This window comes from Lupinus angustifolius, chromosome LG06, assembly GCF_001865875.1.
Source record: "Lupinus angustifolius cultivar Tanjil chromosome LG06, LupAngTanjil_v1.0, whole genome shotgun sequence".
Lineage (NCBI taxonomy): Eukaryota > Viridiplantae > Streptophyta > Magnoliopsida > Fabales > Fabaceae > Lupinus > Lupinus angustifolius.
In genome coordinates this window covers 28,506,103-28,525,499 of record NC_032014.1, presented here as the reverse complement: position 1 = coordinate 28,525,499, position 19,397 = coordinate 28,506,103, and the positions used below count along the sequence as shown (strand labels likewise).

The 19,397-nt window shown below is 33.1% G+C and overlaps 2 protein-coding genes and 1 pseudogene across 2 annotated transcripts; 2 read left to right on the top strand and 1 right to left on the bottom strand.

The window, feature by feature from the left end:
* LOC109350678 (BTB/POZ domain-containing protein At2g04740) lies at nt 2,070-9,635 on the top strand. Its single transcript, XM_019591931.1, has 5 exons — nt 2,070-2,605; nt 5,373-6,132; nt 7,032-7,068; nt 7,150-7,283; nt 9,072-9,635. The coding sequence occupies exons 1-5, from the start codon at nt 2,152-2,154 to the stop codon at nt 9,403-9,405; spliced, it is 1,719 nt and encodes a 572-aa protein (XP_019447476.1). The 5' UTR covers nt 2,070-2,151; the 3' UTR covers nt 9,406-9,635.
* LOC109350679 (mitochondrial import inner membrane translocase subunit Tim13) lies at nt 11,487-13,269 on the top strand. Its single transcript, XM_019591932.1, has 2 exons — nt 11,487-11,654; nt 12,904-13,269. Exons 1-2 carry the CDS (start codon nt 11,538-11,540, stop codon nt 13,051-13,053), a joined length of 267 nt encoding a protein of 88 aa, XP_019447477.1. The 5' UTR covers nt 11,487-11,537; the 3' UTR covers nt 13,054-13,269.
* LOC109350581 lies at nt 13,477-18,378 on the bottom strand (annotated as a pseudogene).

Sequence of the window (19,397 nt, the reverse complement as noted above, 5' to 3'; positions counted from 1 at the left end):
ACCTTAACATCCTTTTTAACAAAAGTCTCTATTTTTCCAACTTGTTCCAAGCCATGGTTTAAGACTAACAACAACTAGAAATACATACATTCTCATTTTTCCAAAACTCTTTCTAAAGGTTCCTTTGATTTTATCATCATCCTCTTTGGCTAAAACAACAAAATGTATGTAATACAATATTATAACAACTCCATGAACATAACTTGTTCATGATTTCAACAAAATATTTTCATGAGTTTTTCATAAGTTCAAGAACAACATCATTTTCGGTTTTGAAGAGAAAATGAGTTAGAAGGCGTTTTAGAAATTTTCAACGGTTGAATATGTTCTTGACATACTCATGAACAACATACTTAAATCTCATCATCATCCATTGGTTGAATGTTGAGAGATCAATGATGGAAGATTGAAGAAGAAAGGTGAAAAATGAGAGAAGAGAGATTCACCTTCTCCTTGCAAAGTTGAAAACGAGAGAGTGTGAGAGTGGAGTGTGAAGTATGGAGTTTATGGAGAGAAGGAAATCAGATTCCCCCTAGGCAATGATGAAAAATCTCCTAGGGTGGCTAATGATGAGATTGAGTGATTTGCTAAAGTGATGTGAGGTTTGCTTTATGGAAAGTCAAATCTGACATCCCAATGCGAAATGATCACCTCACGGACACGTGTGATAAACATGGCCGAGTATTATCGGCCAATACTCAATCGGGTATTATAAATCGCCCGATCCTAATATCTGATTAGAATTTCGGATTTCGGCATTCCGAGTAAAAAATATTTAGAAAATAGGTATGGGTGTACTCAGAGTCTACGAAGTCAATGGTGCAATCGGAATTCGATTCCGAGTTACGGAACTCAAAAACCACTTTTTGAGCCGTACCGGGTGGATTTCGGCCCCGACAGTGGTTCAGAACCGACTGTCTCCGAAAATTAACAAAATTTACCACAAAATAGGAAATAAAATTTCAAGACTAAAACTCAACTAGAGTTTCGTCTAATTCTTTACCGAAAATTCCCAGAAATTCATTTTCGAAAATATAATTAATAATAATATTAATAAAATCTTATAATTCAAAATCGTAAAATTCGACAGTGTTACATAGTAACTATTAACGATGATGGATTCATCTATTACTGAGTTATTTTGCCTCCTTTTGTAATAGACATTTGTTAGAATAATATAATATTTATGTAGTGTTAGTGTAAAGATCTATAAATAGTTAATACATTATTACTCTTTATTTATATTTTTTTTATAAATAATGGACAATAACAATATATAAAATTCATATATTATCAACACATATATTAAAATGATACCATTTTAAATCCAAATTTAATGGGTTTGTTCTACAAAATCAACTTATAGGTGTAAGGTGGGATAAAATTAGTTTTAGAATTAGTTAAAAATTGAAAAAATAACTATAAAATACATACAATATTTATTTATTATTGTTGAGTTATCAATTAAACATAAATAATTTAAAATCAAAATTTTATTTATTTTAACTCGACCAACAATATTTTATCTTCTCTTCTTTTATATAGACAATTAATCTTATATAAATACATAAATAAAGTGAGAATAACTGATAAAAACAAGACAAGACAAAAGTAAATAAATAATATAATTTTTAGTTAAGGATAACCAGAACCTTTGGTTTTCATAATGCTACTAAATTAATGGTAGGAAAATGTAACTTTTTAGTAGCTTGTAGTTTTTTGACACGCTAAAAAACTAAACAAAAATTGAAAATAATTTATAGTATTTAAAAGTTACTTTTTAGAAAATTATTTAAACATGGTTTAGAAGATGAAAGTTCATATCTAATTATCTACACACTATAAGCTAATTTTACGGGAGGTGTCATAAAGAAATAATTTCAATTTTTATTCATGGATAGACTTTTTATATACTACTAAAAATATCAAATATCTTTCGAATAAGTAACCAACCTGATTTATATGAATTGAAATTTTGATATTTTGATCGATCGGTTTACGGACCGACTTTGATAGAAAATTTAATGGACTAAGATTTTGTAATAAAACCTCCCCCTCCATTCTCTAATCCAAACAGTGAAGCAGAAGAAGAGAGTAATAATAAGAACATTGAAACCAAAACCCTTTTCCTTCAAAAACCAAAATTCAAAAATGAATTTCATCGACAACGACCTTGACGGCATCGATCTCGACCCTTCCGATTTCTCCTCCTCCGTCCCTCTCAAAAAAGTCCCTAACGGCGACGTTTTCGAAGCCTCACGCGCCGGCGACGTCGACCGCCTCCGCTACCTCCTCGAATCCGGCGTCAATGTCAATGCTCGCGACCACTGGGACTCCGTCGCTCTTTACTACGCCTGTCTCGCCGGCCACCTCGACGCCGCACGTATGCTCCTTGAGACTGGTGCTATTTGCTCTGAACACACGTTTGACGGTGACCGGTGTCACTACGCTGCGCTCAATTTGAAGGTACGGAAGCTCCTTAAGGCTTTTGAGGCACGGCCTCCGCCGTTGGGTCCCTTGCAAGCTGCATTGCGTGATACTTTCTTGTCCTCCGGTGCTAACCGCTGTTACTCGGAGGTTGCTGATCCTCAGTTTCAAATTTCAGGTAAAATATAACGCTTCTTATGTTATATTGACGGAAAAATGAAGAGAGATTATAATGAATAGAGCGTGATTGTGTAAGTGCACGAGGGCTCAGGGTCGAGGGTCGAGGGCCTAGAGCTGATGTTAGTGACATTTGAATCTTATCATTGCAGTGAAACTCGGGCCTCTAATATTTTGGAAGTTAGTTTCTAGCGGGAAAAAAAATAAGAGTTTCGGATAATTCTTGTCTCATTGTTGCACTTTAACTTTTCAGCAAATGATAATTTTACCTTCAACTTGATATAATATTAAATGTATTTTTATGTCGTTTAACGCATGTAGGATAGTTTTACAACTACTTATGCTCAACAACAGCTTTGGTTCAATTAGCTAGCTATACACTTATAAGCTTTCGTCTTCAAGTTCACAACTGTTAGCTAGCTTCACAATTCAACTAAAAACAAGCCTTTATCCGACTAGGTGGGGTCAACTACATAGATCAAACAACGCCATAAGCTTTTATCCCACTAGCTACCTTCACAATTATAAGTTAAAATCTCACTGCTATAAGTTAATTTTGTCAAACAGTCTAAATCATTTGGGGCACTCTCTATTTAGTTGGTCCACATGATTTCCAAAACAAAGCATGTGCTGAGGAATTATAATCTACTTAGTGAATAACTGCTGATGCTAACCAAATTTAATGTTGATGTTGCTGAGCACTTTTCTTCCAGTTTTTGTTGTCACTATACTGGTTGTAATAGTCATTTGTCCATATTATGTTTTTAACTTTTAAGCCACAATAGGTAAAACAGAATTTTTAAATTCAAAGTTCGTGCGGTATAATGAGTGAAGAAAGAGGTAGGAGACAAGACAGCATCCCATTGAAGAATTTTATTGCTATAAGAAAGACAGACAACAAGTTCGACAGGAATACAACAAACTAAAGAATCTTATGAGTGAAATTGTGGCCATAGAATACTTGAGAGGATGACCCGTCAACCCATCATGTCTACTACTTAACATTCCACTCATGAAAACTATAAGAATTATTCAGGACTGAAACACTGCCTACAAATTCAAATCCAGAAGGAAAACACCATAATGCATAAATGTTGTGGAAACTGAACTTTTGCTCTCCACTTCAAAAATTATGCAGCATCAGCCTAAGATCAACTCTACGGTAGGCATGCTTAATCCCCCCCCTGCTTGAAAGACTTAGTCCTTTTGCCCGTAAAACAAGACCCGGGGGCTGTTTGTGTAATTTTAAGGTAAGATTTTTTATTGGTTTTAAATCCCCTGCCAGAAAAATTTGACAGGCTGCAGCCGACTTACAATTCAGCTTGCGTAATAGTTACAAATGAATCATAGTAAAATTCGCCAACAATATCTGACAATGACCAGCTCCCATTGATCCAGGTTATATTTTGGATGAACTGTCTGTATTCATCTTGAACAAACTGAGTAAAAATTTTGATTGCTGGATTTAAGCATCTGTAATGCAATATTCAAATAATTATAGGAATGTTCTTTGGAAAAATAAAGATGAGGGAGAGCATCTTGGAATAGGCTCTGTATTATCTTGTACAATGATAAAGGTACAAACTAAGATAGAATGATAGATGAATGTAGGATAGGTATGTGGGATAAAACTCACTCCATCCACTTCAAAATATTTGTCAATTAAGGTAATGCACAAGGGTTATATAAGACATAATGTTGAGCGGTAAAATGTTAACAAGAGAATAAATTATATGTAACAAAGACGAGAATATTGCATTGGATGAGTGGACACAGTAGACAAGATAGAATTGAAATGAATGCATTAGGGAGAAAGTTGGGGTAGCTCCTATTGTAGAAACGATGGTAGAATCGTGTCTTTGGTGGTTTGGACATGTGTGGAAGAGATTGTTAGAAGCCCCATTAAGAAAATTAGGAGAGTAGATCAAATTAGTCCAATTTGAGGCTGGGAAAAACCATAAGCGAAACAATTAGAAAAGAGTTAGTGATCAATGCTTTGTCAATGAGCGTGAGTTATTATGGTCTCTGTTCAAACAAAGTGTATAGAACTGACTGAACTTCTAAGTGGTTTAATATGACTTTTGACTGACTTTTATAGGGCGGTAGGTTCAAGAGTTCAATTTTCATTCCCAGGAACAGGATTATCAGGGATTGATGGGAATTTGGGTGGACAACAGGGTCTTTTTTTTTAGCTCAACAAGTATTTCCATCACACTAGAAACCCCCCCGGGGAATGATTTGGCAAGAGAAGTGGGCATAAAAATATTCCTGGGAATGAGGAATAGCTGGGAGTTTTTTTTTGTTCCCACTTTTAGATTCTCAAGAATGTAAAAGCAACTCCAAAACCAAACATCCCTTTAATTACTTAGAGCTCGAGGTATAGTTACCCGCTTTCACTTTTATCAGTCGAATTAACTTATGAAATACATAGAAAAGTGACTCTTTAGTTGCTGAATTATCTGGTGCTCTTAATACAGACTTAAAACTTAACTACTGAAACTCATTTGACACAAAGAAGGCTTCTGTTTTCCCCCTGGGAAGTCTCTTTTTTCCCCTTCCCAATTGACTTCATACTCTTTCTCATATGAGATAGGGATGTCATTGATGGTGTTTGACACTTCGAAATATGTCTTTGAATACAGTTACAAAAAACGAAATTTCACTTTTGTTTCTCAAAGTAAATCGGTGTTTGTAGCAAGTTGTTTTGGTCCAAGTTAATGTTGTATGTATTCATGGTCTGGGACTCAATATTTATCACAATTGAGTAGGTATTTCATCCAATCAGGGGTCAAGTTGCGACCACTTTCCTCCAGATGTGACTTTTACTGTACAAGGAAGACCGATTGAAGCTCACAGAGTCATATTAAGTGCAAGATCACCATTTTTCAAGAAAAAGTTTGAGATTGATTGGAAACAGCGCAGTGAAGTAAGGTTGTCACGGGAAAAGTTGTCATACCCTGCACTTTATAGCCTCATACACTTCTTTTATTCAGACAGACTAGAGATTGCTGTGGATGACATGGAAGATCTTGTAAGAATCTGCAAAGTTTGCAAATGCGAATCACTGCAGAAAATTGTTGAGAAAGAAGTAATTCATCAAAAATATGCAGAGTATAAAGCATTGAGAGATGTTGATAATTCTCAGAAAAGGTACGTGTTACAGGGTCTGTCTCTTCCTGAAGAAGACCGGCTTCCTGCAGCCTTACGTCGAATCCTTCTGACTGCCCTTTCAAATTCCACCCATGAAAATGGTCAAGCTGATGAGATTGACAAATTGGTATCGGGGATGGGTGTCATGCACATAGCCAAACCTGTAGATGATCTTGCCGACGTTTGTATAAGAGTGGGTACAAAAGTTTTTCGCTGCCATCAAATTATTCTAGCATCAAGGTCAGAATATTTCAAAGCTAGATTGTCACGTATGAAAGACTTCCATGAAGGGAAGGATGAGTTATCTGTTGATTTCCTTCCTTGTCTTGAAGAACATGATTTAAGCATGGACGCATTTGAGAAAGTGATTGAATATATGTAAGTCTCTTCCCTTAACTATGAAATTTGGAGCTTTTAATATGCCAATAATTTGTCTTATTATGAGGCTTTACCTATTTATTGTATAAAGTTGAAATATGTAACAAGCTGAGAAAAAAGAATCAATTGTTGTATAATGGTCAAATTTATTCAAACATGATAGTTTCTTAAGTAGTTTGCTGGTTGGAGTGGTTGTATAGCTGTCTTATTCAAATTGTCACCTCTTAAGAGGTTCTTTGCAAGTTGGTTTTTGGAAGGAATGTTCCAGAACCCTCTCACAAGTGTATTTGAGTATTTCATGGTTTTCAAGCCTTCCACTTCCCTCCACTCCCTTCCAAAATCTCACTTGCATACAGACCTCAAGTTATTCTGTTATCTTCTGTTTACTCATGTATCTAGCAGTGTGTTTGGGAGGAGTCCACCTCCTTGGATAGAAATCTGAATTAATCAGAATTCTTATCCTAAGTTGAACAGAGACATCAGAAAGTGTTATTTGAATATGCGCTACTGAAACTATTCTGAAATCTCTTAATTGCTATCCGGAGTACATAGAAAAAGGCTGTTTATAGACCCCAATGGACTCAAACTGAGTGGACTCTTAAATTACTGGAGTTATGTCTTTTGATTTGCTCTTACTGTACTTTTCATTACATGGTTACGAAATTGGATTTTCCTACACTTAACTAACTTATAAATAAAATATAGTGAGTTCTAGATTTGAACACATATGAAGTCGATCTCACCTAGTGGGACTAAAACTTGGTTGTTATTATAGTTCTAGACTTAAACACATAGAACCACGACTCTAGTAAATAAGATATCTATTATAATAATATTTTCTTCATCAGTATCTATACCTTAATTTGTGCCATCTGACATTGCCCTCTTTGTTGATTTAGGTACACCGATGGTTTGGAGAAAATAGACCCAGATCAGGTATTTATACATCAATATTGATTTTTTTTAGTATGTTGTTTATCCTTCTGTTGTCTAATGTTGACAACATGTTTTGAACAGGCTGAGGAAATGTTTGATGTTGCTTCTAGATACTTATTATTTCCCCTTAAGCGTGCTGTGGCTGATGTATTGTTGCCACACTTGGAAATTGTGTCACCTGAAGAACTCTGCCATTGGCTAATACTAGCTGACATGTATGTTGCTTTTCTGTCATTTTCCTTCCTTCATTTTTCATTGAGGACTGCAATTACCGTTCTTTAATTTGTTTAATAAGCTCTACTTAATAAGTACTTATGTTTGTCCAAATAAGTTAGTCAGCTGCCATGAAACACGGATACGGATATGTGTGTTGGATCCGATACGTCGACACACATTTTTTCTAAAATATAGAATACGATACGTTCAAGGATATGTGTATACAATAATAAAACATACATAAAATATGATAAAATTATAACTGTAAATCAAAATATATGAAGTAGAAAATATAATAGAAATTGTAAATCATTGTCCTCCTAAATTTCAAGTACCAAAACTAGAAAATATGGTAGAATAATTCATAAAATTGATAAAACGAATCCTATATTATCCTCTCTTTTTTGTTGAAAACGTATTAGATACATATCTTCATCTTTATTTTTTTATTTAATTTTTGGATACTCTAGGAATACGTATCCTTCACGAATCCGAACGTATCCGTGTCGGATATGTGTCCCACACCGACACGTGAGGGTGTTAAACGTATCCGTGCTTCATAGGTTAGTTGTCAACTGGTATGGTGGTAATTAGTCTTCAGACTTTGGTATTTCCAACTTGTTCTTGAGCTGGACTTGATTAAATTGTGGTCCAAGTGATATCAAGTCATTTATGGGGAATCTATTTAGATGAACAGTGTTTCTTGCCATATAAGCTCTATGTTCTGTTCTGAAATGGACTATCATGTGGTAAGATATCAAAACGTTAGTAATCAAAGTGAGAATATATGAATGTAGTCATTTAAAATATTGGAATGTGTGGAAATGGAGGAGTACTTCGAATGTTGTATATGATAGAAAAGGGGGAATTCAAGGTTAAGGAAATTTCATCGGACAATTACAAGACTTGTGTTGTATGGGATTTTATGTTGGGTGGTAGAGTGCCAACAAGAAAGTTAGGGTAGTATCTACTGTACAAAAGATAGTAGAATTTTACCTTAGGTGGTTTGGGCACGTGTAAAGAAAACTTATAGAAGCCCCGGTAAGATGAGTAGTTATATTGTCTTATTACTAGAGGTAAAGGGAGCCAAAAGACAAAACTATTAATAAGGATTTAGCGATTAATGTTTTATCAAATGATATGATTTAAGATAGAGCATTATGATGCCAATTGATCCATATAGTCAACCCCACCTAATAGGAATAAAGTTTGATTGTTGTTTTGTTGACTTCATTTTGTAATCACCTTCATAAATTGAACTTAAGATTGACTTATAAGAGGAAACAATGTCCGTTAAATTGCAATTTATTGTAGTGGCTTCTTTTAAATGTTAAAGTCCCATATCCATTGAGTATGAGTGCAACACGTTAGTGCATGAAGCTCCGGTATGTAGCCTTATTCTCAAATGAAAAAGGTTGTTTCCAAAATGCATCCATTAATAACTTTGCTCGATGTGCAAGTGTTGTCACCACGAATGGTGAAGCAAGACTGACATTACGACAGAGTGTCATAAAAGGCTGACTCCACCTAGTGAGATTAAGATTTTGGTTATTTTTGTAACATGGGCAACCCTCCCCCCCGAATGAGCTTACTATTGGGTTGAGTTAGCGTAGTTATTCTAAAAGCTTACACGTGTTCCTTATTTTTCCACATAATAATTGATTTTGTTTATACATGATTTGACTTAATGTGAACAATGTGTAGTTAGGTCTAATAATCATATAACAATCCGGGTCATATTTTGGTTTTTGATGTGATGATGATAGTTAATATCTGTTCTTGATCAGGTATGGTGTCATCAAGATTCGGGAATATTGTCTAGACACTATTGCTTGCAATTTTGAAACATTTGCTGATACCAAAGAGTTCCGGGCAATGTTATTGACACTGCCTCCACCATCCGGAGATTCCTCTCTTCGTACCACCGTCCCAAGTGTCCCCGGTTCTTCCCTAAACACCAACCAAGGAAACCTTCTCGATGACTTACGTGAAAAATGGCTTGAAATCGAAGCTGCCGAGCTTGACCAGAGAGACGAGAGTGCGCTACAGTTTGATCACCGCCTTGAGATGCTTCTGCATGTTGCAGAGCAAGAAAACTCAGATGCACAAAAGGAACCATAGATTTCAGGTCATATATTTATTTCAAAGAGAAAATCAAAATAAAGTGTACTTTAGATTTTGTATGTCATGAATCCATAGCAGGATACTGAGTTAGATGGCTCGGAGTGCTTAAGTTTGTTGGTTGCTCAGAGCATTAATCGATTCTTAAAATTATTTTACAATTACTAGTCAGGTAATCTCTACATTTTCAATGTTTACATGTGAATGTTATGTATTCTCTCCATAGAAAGTTGTTTTTTTCTGCAAGTAGAGACAACTTTTTCCACTTTTTTCCCTATTAGAACATAGTGAGGTGTTAATAGATGCAATGTGACAATTAGATTGTAAATAATCGATTTTGTTTAATTATGGAATATTTATGCTCTAATTGTTATGTAGATATATCTTTTAAGAAAGTTGTCGGATTCGTTAAGGGTACAAAGATTATTTGGTTTAATTTATTCAATAATTCATTTATTATTAGGTTTCAGTGTGCTTTTAATTGAAAAGTTGATAGATTCTACGTTCAAAATATTACTAATTTTTTTTGGGTATTAATAATGGTATCTTCTTTTTAGGGTTTCTGTTTGTCCATTTTAATAAGTTTTATTTATAGGAATTGAATGTTTGACTTTTTAATCATCCTAAAAATCTACCGGATATTAAAAAACTAGACTAAAACCTTCTTGGTTTAATAATTTTATGCTAATAATGTTTTGTAACATGTTTGGTTTGAGAAAGAGTTTTTTGTTTTTATTTTCTATTGTCATTAATAATTATTTTATCAATAATCAACGTACAAAAAAGATATTTCTAAAAAAAAAATAAAGAATGATAATCATATGAAGTTCCTTATGAATTTGAAACTATATTATGAGTAAAGAGAATCTAACCCTAATTGCTCACTTGATTTGGTCTGATCATGATCAAACTCGAATATGATTAAGTCCAAGGCTGAGTTTGAGTTAAAAAATTAAACTAATTAATATTTAGTGTTGGGTGGAATATAAGTATGACCTGACCCGACCCATCACATAGTTACTCACTCATCATGTTTGTGCGTCTATTGATTTTCTAATTTCTTCACTATATATACATGATTAACAATATATGTGCATATATCATTTCATATGTTAAATTATATATCCATAATAATAAGTAATATCAAGAAATTGTATCTAAAAGGGTAGGTGTCATATCTAATCAAGTCTAGGGTCGAGTTCGGGTTCAAAGGCTGACTCAATCAACATTTAAGGTCTAATTAGCTTTGAATATAGGGTTGGGTCCTAGTTCAAAAAATAACCAAAAACCAACATTTAGGATCCATTAAAGGACATGTCTTATCCAACCTAATATGACCCATGCTCACCTACCCCGTCTATACTACCATTAAAGTAATATGATATTATTCTCCACATTGTCCAAATATTAATATATTAAAATAAAATCATAAATTATATTACCCTAGAAAGAGAGAGTTCAATAAAAATGAGAATTATAATAATAAATGTGTTATGTTAAAAATTATATAAGTAAACTTGACTTTTGATATTAACTCAAACATAAGGCATTCAATCTTTATATTTGACATAACAAATATGTTAAAAAGTTATATTATATATATTTTAAAAAATAGATTAAATATATTAAAATTTGAATATTTTTTTAATATTATACACGTTGTCACATCCACAACTCACTTGGAACGAGTTTGAATTGTAATTTAATATAAATAAATTTTACCAATTTTTTTTAATCTCATCCAATTTAATTGTAACCCCCATGTCTAATTCATACTATATAATTTGATTTATTTTAACTACTACTATCAAATTTAAAATAGTAAAAAAATGATGGGTAAAATATTTATACACAATCAGTACTAAGATTTATACACGTTCAATATATTATCTATCATTTATTTATATTACCTTTTTTGATGAAGAATCAATGATGATTAGAAATGGAAGATAAATGATATATCAGTAATATATGAAACTCATATGTAATTGGTATATATATTTTTTCTCAAAAAATGATTAATAAAAAAGTAAAATAAAATAAAATAGTTGATAGGGTTTAAGGAAGTGCAGTATTTAAGAATTGTTATTAGGGTTTGTGTTTATCAGAAACAGTTACGATATTCAAGTTCAATGGATTCTTTCTCAAATCCTTCTTCAGCTCCTTCCTCACGCCAATTATCGGCGCATGATCTCAAAAACCAATTGAAGAGTCAACTCGCCTTGGAATATGCTCAACAATTTCTCGAGGTTCAATTTCACTCTTAATTCAATTTCATGTTTCTTTCTCTTAATTCATTTCATTATTTATTCTTTCAAGCATACTTATATAACTGTATCTGTGTTCATTGTAAAGAATGTCTCGTAAAATTAATGTAAAAAATGACAAATTACTTACTAGGTAACTATGGATTGAAGTATGTGTGCAGATCCATGTGGCCGACTCCATCTACCGGAGGTAGTAATAGTATTGGAAGTTGTTATTGTCGTGCTAAATGAGATGAGGCTAAGTTAGTCTTCAAATTGTGTTGATGGTTGTTCTAATCTATGATGGGGTTTCAACAAATATAAAAATGGATTTATTCATAATTGTTAAAAAGTTGTCTATGTGTGCTTGATGTTATATGTAGCCGGTGCTAAGCCTAGATAAAAGGTGAATGTTGTGTTAGGCAATCGGCAGCTGACATCTAACTTTGTCGAATCTCTAGGATATGGATGTATTTAGTCAATTATTTGCTATAGCACAGTGCTATTGTGCTGTCTTGTTGCATCTTCTATCCATTAGAAAGCAGTGCGCTGTGAAGCTTTCTTCAGTAGTGTGAATCATGGATGTTACATCAAAGTATCAAACAGGGGAGCCATTTATTGCTACATCGAAGCTAGCTCTTTTCTGGAAGCCACAGACAGCTCATTGTATCTTCCTGTTTTGGCCTTCCTTTATTTACGTTTAGATTTCATTTTAGTGTGTTATATTATACATATAAGACATTAGAATAAGATTTACTATATTCATTTTTTAATATAGTGGTCATCTTGCTACCTGCTATATTGCTATAGTGCTTTTGGAGTCGGCTCCCCATGCTACTTTCTTGGATTAACTACTTTGATCCTGATAATAGAACAATCATTTCCATAGTTGCATATAATACACTATGAAGACATTGATAGATTGTTCAAGCTCTGCAGCCTGGCTGTTGCGTCAGGTTTTGATATATCATTTTCTTAGAAGTTTCAGAAAGTTGTTTCGAACCTTGATATGGAACTATTATTGTTATAAAAATATTGCAAAATTGTCTTATCAGATACATGAAGCGTCTTTTCTTATAGTCAGAGTAAGATAGTAGTAAGAACCTTCCATATTTCTGCTGGGGTGGGGCAAGGATCCATTAGTTTGATGGACAAAACTTTGGTGTCGTTCTTTAGTTGTTCGTGGTTCTATTACAAATTTTAGTTTATTTTGCAATAGTCACTTACCTTGAAATTGTCATTTATTCTGCAGACTGTGAGAGGAAAGTGTTTTGAGAAGTGTATCACAAAACCAGGTTCAAGCCTCAGTGGGAGTGAAAGCAGTTGCATCTCTAGGTGCGTGGATCGATATATTGAGGCCACAGGCATAATAAGCAAAGCATTATTTAGTGGGCAACAATGAAATGGGTAACTTTGTTGTGGAACTCTTTAAGATACTCAAACTTTTGAGAACCAATTCATAGGATTTTGTGTTATGTGGTCTCTGATTTTATCCTTTTAGGAGATTATGCTTTCCATTTTACTATACAATCACTCTATGCTCCATGAGTTTTGCTGTGATTGTAGACTCTGTTTCCTTGCTACTTGGTATATTTCTTTTACTCTTTAAGTTTCTGAACTTATGTGGGTTAAAAAGAAGTGAAGTATTTTAACAACTATTCAGAATAAAAGGTTCAAATAACCCTTTTTCTTAAAAATATTTTTGACCAATTTTGTCAAACTTGAAAGGTCTAGTAAAATCGACTGGTGAACTCGTAAGAGTTTCCATTTATGATTAAATTGCTGGACATAAAGTTTGAGTATCGGGGTTCAACATTCGAGAAATGTAGGTCTAACACCAAACATAAGTGGTCACATTTCTTCTCTGGAAAATAAAAATAAACCTAAGCTTTGGAAGAGAAAAATGCAAGAACACCTACAAATGGTGCATTAATATATGTTGCTGGCTCAGATTGTTGATAATTATTTCTATCATGAGAAAAATTATCATTGCTATCAGGACCTCCAACTATGGCTCCAACAAGGTCATTTGGATTAGGTGACCCTAAATGAAAATATTGAAACCCATCATTACATGAAATTTTCTGAGGTTGGTTATGAACAGAAGGCATAGAGGAACCCCTATGGTGAATATGTTTAGGGTACTTATCTCCAAAAGCAACCATATAAGACATATTTGTAGGATTGTTGCCCAAAATGTAGTCAACTTGTGTTTTTACTAGTGATATGATGTTGTGTCTAGTTAATGTTGTTGTTCCACATGAGACAATATTTTGTTCATTTGAGTTTAGGTACTTAGCATATGTTAGAAGAAGAAAAGATGATGTTGTGACATATTGCAAATTGCTTTCACTCCCTTTGTATAGAAGACCTCCTGCAAAAAATTATATTACCAAATTTAATGTACCTAAGTTTGTTCATTAACAATTACATTACCATGTTTTGATTTCTGGGAGGACAATTATACACCCTGAAAGAGATTAGTTTGATATTATTGATAGTATCAAAAAATATTCGAACATGTGTGTCTCACACACTTTACACCTAGTACTAAATTGGGTACCTAAGACCAACATGGTGTTGGTCTAGCGGTGTAAGGCCCCTTTGGATCCCCAAGGTTGAGTATTCGATTCTTGGTTGCGACATATGTTGGGAGAGACAGCCACTAAACCTGAAAGAGATTAGTTCTTTACCCAAAAAGACGAGGGGATACCCTTAGTAGTAGCAAAAAATTGGGTACCTAAAAATCATTTTAACTTTGTCTAATAGGATGAGATTCACTTACTCCAGGAGTAAGTTAAAAAAATCTACTATACATCTTAACCATCTATCCATGAAATTATGATGGTTCACGTGAAGTTGTGAACCATTAGGTTTTTTGTAGGATGAGTAATTAAGATACAAAATATGTTTTTTTTAAGATACTCATAGAGGAAGGGGATATGTCTTCTGTATATATAAAGCATTGATGATAAAGTAGTATGATTAGTGACCTGGGGTGTATTGAACTTGAAAACCAGGTGTACCAGAAATCAGAGAGCATATGAAATTATCTGCATGTGCCTTATACAATTGGAATTCTTCTGAGTTTTCCTCCAAGAATTCCTGACACCAAACCCATGCAAAATCAACCTATTATTTCTCTCTCATTGGTGTATATTAGCATTGCTTCAACATAATGAATAGAGTTTATCTTTATAAATTTTCATCTAAAAAGTTCAAACTTAAAGGCCATAAGTCAAAATAGTCCCCGATAAAAAGCTAATGTATCTCAAAAATTAATCTTAAAAATATTTAATATGATTAATTTGATTCACATCTGATATCTTTGAGGACCATGTTAGATTTTCCAATTTTTAAGGAACTAGATTGGTACGAGGAAATTTTTTAAGAAACCAAAATGAGTATTTCCTCGATGGTTATCCTTAAAGTTGTTACTAGATTTCCTTTATCATAATAATGGAATATTATGGAAAAATACGATTCATATAGCTATAACAGAGTAGAATTGACCGAATTCATGATATTGTGACTTAATTTATGACCGTGGATTCAAATTTAAAATCTTGATAAATCGAGGATAACGGGTACCTTGGAAAGCAAGATTTTGTTACCAGCTCTAGAGGCTTTATAAATCCATGATGTACCCCATAGAAGCTCATCCTATATATTTACAATAATATGGTTAAGACTTAGATCGTAATATTTATGCACGTAGTGAAACGACATTCATTATTCATGTGTATTTAGTTATATTTAAAAGTTAATAATGATTAAACTTTAACGACGGATGATGTAATAATAACGTAAAAACTCTTACACATATTTTGTTGTCGGAGTACATCTGCTGTCCCACAGCTGTGTATCATTCCATGTGTCACGAGATGTGATTGACAAAAAAATATTTAATAATTACAATTTTAACTTAAATAATTTTTGTTCGACCAATCAGAGTTGATGATACATGTAATGATACAAAAAAATAGGACAAAAAATGTGGTCCCTTTTTGTCTAAGACTTAGAGGAAAAAAGTTAAGGTTTGAAAGAAAGAAAGTTGAAGATTTGTCTTAATCTGATTACATGGTATCCAGAGTAAGAGCAGTAGAATGGACACACCACAGAATTAAGAGAGTCACTATAAGAGCCCCTGTAATTGTCTGCAAAATTGAACACCTGCAAAATCACTTTTAATATTAAAACATGAACATGAGACAAAAAAATATGCTTAAAAAGTCATTAATGGGAATGGTTCCGATTCGCGGTATCTAACAATAGCAACATGAGTATTATTTTTGGGCCCACCCGCATAGCCTGTAAAAGTTTGATGATAGACCATCTATATTTTGTTCCATTAGCTCAATATGCATAGCATGATTGCCCGTTTTTATAGCGGACATTTCTATTGGGCTAAACGGATGATTCGCGGGCATTGTATACTTTTTTTTATAGGTGGGCCAATTTATGATACGCGTTCCTTATAATTCGTCAGTTTTTACCATATTACTACAAAGACTTCTTTTAAATGGATTTGATATGCAATACGCGGAATCTAGTACATAGGTTAAATGCCGAAACCATTTAGCTATGATCCACAACTATAATTGAGATTGCATGGATTATAATTTTGTACCTAATGACTAACAATGCAGCTGCAATTTACCACAATTTGCATATTGAAAACTAAAAGCTGGGGAAACATTGAGAATGGAAATATTTGATTACTTGAATAGCTGTTTGCAGCAATAATGAGGAATAGGTGGGATCAGAATCTTTGAATACTAATGAAGAAGCTGCTAATGCTGCTGCAGTTTCTGCTGCTACTGATCTGGGTTTTGAGTTGATACTTTGTTAACATTCCTAGGAGTGTCCATATCTACAACTTTAGTGAATTTTGATTTTATTCTTATGTTTTTCTTTAGTTTTAGTCCGGTCGATAATGTGTTGGCAACATAATTAACTTCGCTCACAATTAATATGACATGTGTAATATTATGCTCAGCCTAAAATATAAACATAAAGTTGAAAATACGAGATATTCTGAGAGGCATATCATTAGAAAGGCTTTCTTAACCAATTGGATTTAGACACATTATCCCAAGGGACTAAAACTAAATTTCTACAATATAGGAAAACCAAAGAAAAGAATTATAGAGACCAAAACAAAAACTCGCTAAATTTTCAAGAAACAAAAAAACATATTTTAAGTCTATATTTCACTATCTTTAGTGATCTAATTGAAGACCGCATCAATGTAGTTGCAATTTTATGGTATGATATTGAATCACAATAATACAGCTATATCGGGCCATATTGCAACTATATCAAACCGTATTTGGGTTGTATCAGGCCACATCGAACCGCAACAAATTCAAAAATACATTTTTAATTAAAAAAATAATTCACACCACAACGCCCACAATCCACATTACAATGCCCAATCATAGTAATCGCAATTGCAATTATGACCGTAACCACAATTTAAAACATTAAAAAATTTGTGGCAGGCTATTAATGTTAACTCACTTGGACATATAATGTGTGAGGAGTGGTGGTAGCATTGCTTAAGAAGATAATCATTTTGAACCTGTTTCTGCATTGAGCTTCCAAATTCAATCACACTCCATGCTAATAATGTTGTGCTAAAAGCCATTGGAAACCCAAATTTTACATTGTCTCCAGCATCATAATAACCACCAACTAGGTCCACCTGAACAATAACAAAATACATAGTTTGTAAATGCATGAACACATGTTTTATTTACATGCATGGTTTTAAATTTCTGGTTACTCAAAATTGATTTGTATCCCAATTGTGGAAAATCGAAGAAATCGTAGCTGATACAGTAACAATTGTTTTCATGATACCATTTAAAATACTTTTAATATTGTGGTAGAAATTACAATTGCATGGGACAATTTAAAATCATGCTAACATGTAGCTGAGGTTTTAAATTGAGGTCCATAATCGTAATTGCGGCCACATTGTTATAGTCTTGAGAGTCTCGTTAACTGCTTCATAGTTCTCAATTTTCCCCCACATTTTTTGTAATTTTGGTGAATGCAATATCATCATAATTACAGCTAAAAACATCAATGATTTAAATTGCACATCACATAACATGATGCATGCATGGTATAATATTGCGGTTGAGGTAACCATCACTGCCGCATTGCACCGTGCAATTATGATGTGATATTGAATGACAATAATGTGACTGCATCCGGCTAAAGTGTAACCACATTTGGATTGCATCAGGTTAAAGTACAACCATATTTGGGCTGCATCAAACTCATCAAATTCAAAAATATATTTTTAATTACAAAATAGTTCATACCAGGACTTACACAATTTGCATGGCAGCAGCTGCAATGACCACGATCGCGACTATGATCACAAATTAAAACACTAACAACCACATTTTCAAAAACTTGGATAGCTGAAATATAGTTGAAGATTTATATACATTATAAGAAGAGCCATCCTATAATCTAGAATCTCCCCTCCAAGTGACCCTATGATTGGAGGGCAATTCCCAGACCGTTGTCCCTCAAAGAATAGAATAGATTTCTCAAGAGCCTCATAGTACTCTTTTGAAGTGAATGCAAAGCTTGGTTGATTCAATGAACACAAAATTAACAAAAGAAGGTGCAATATTAGTGAAAATGTGATATGTGAACCCATCTATTTTAGATTGTATGGTACTTTCTTGAACTAGAAGAGTTGAAGACTTTGGAGAATAGAGTGACCGTTTTATAATGTGGAAATGGTTTGTATAAGTTGAATTACATACTTATATATTTACAGGATTTAGTATATATACACTAATAATGTTATCAACAAATTAGCAAATTATCTACTATTGGTTTATTAACCATTATTCACTCTCAAACAAAAGTAATACAAATCAACAATGAATAATGTGCTGACAGTGTAAAAAACTTCACACCATCAGTGAGTGCAGATTTTAAACTTATGTTTATTATATATAGCATGAGGTAGAAGGTTGGAAGTAAGTTAAGTGGACATTAATGGTGAATGGCCACCGGATCAAGTGTGCTAAACATAAATTTGTGTAGAGAATGGGAACAAAAATCTCATATCTCATTCATTATTCCGCATGAATGAAAACATAACATACTAATTAAAAACTTTAAACCTTTATTATTACTGACACGAAACAATATATGAAACATATTTAAAATAATATTTATCAGTTGGGAGACCAATGATAAATCTAGGACGCAAGAGTTGAGGCAACATATTCATTGAGCCATCAGTATATGTTTTGGGTTTATCACTTGTGGGCTCTTGGTCATGAGTTTAAGGGTAAAAAGATATATTCTTAGGGTGCGTACATATCAGGTTGAATATTTTCTATTCCAAAATGTGTATTATTCTATGTGTTATTATTTATAATTAGTTAGAAAAATATTTAATTATTAAAATTTTAATTTAAATATATTTTTTAACCAATCATAAATAATAACACATAAAGTGACACATTTTTATAGGATAAGAGATGTGATCCGAACCATGCACTACTCCCACTAGCATTTGGCACAGGAGCATATCTAGCACATCGTTTTTTGTGAGTTTTGTAAACATATTTTTTATAATACAATATCTTTTTTTGTATTTTTTAATCTAAAATGATTATTTAAATTTATGTTTTTAATATATTACCTCGGAATAAGTTTTTTAATATATTTATTATGATTAGTTTTTTAACTTATTGTCCATATTTT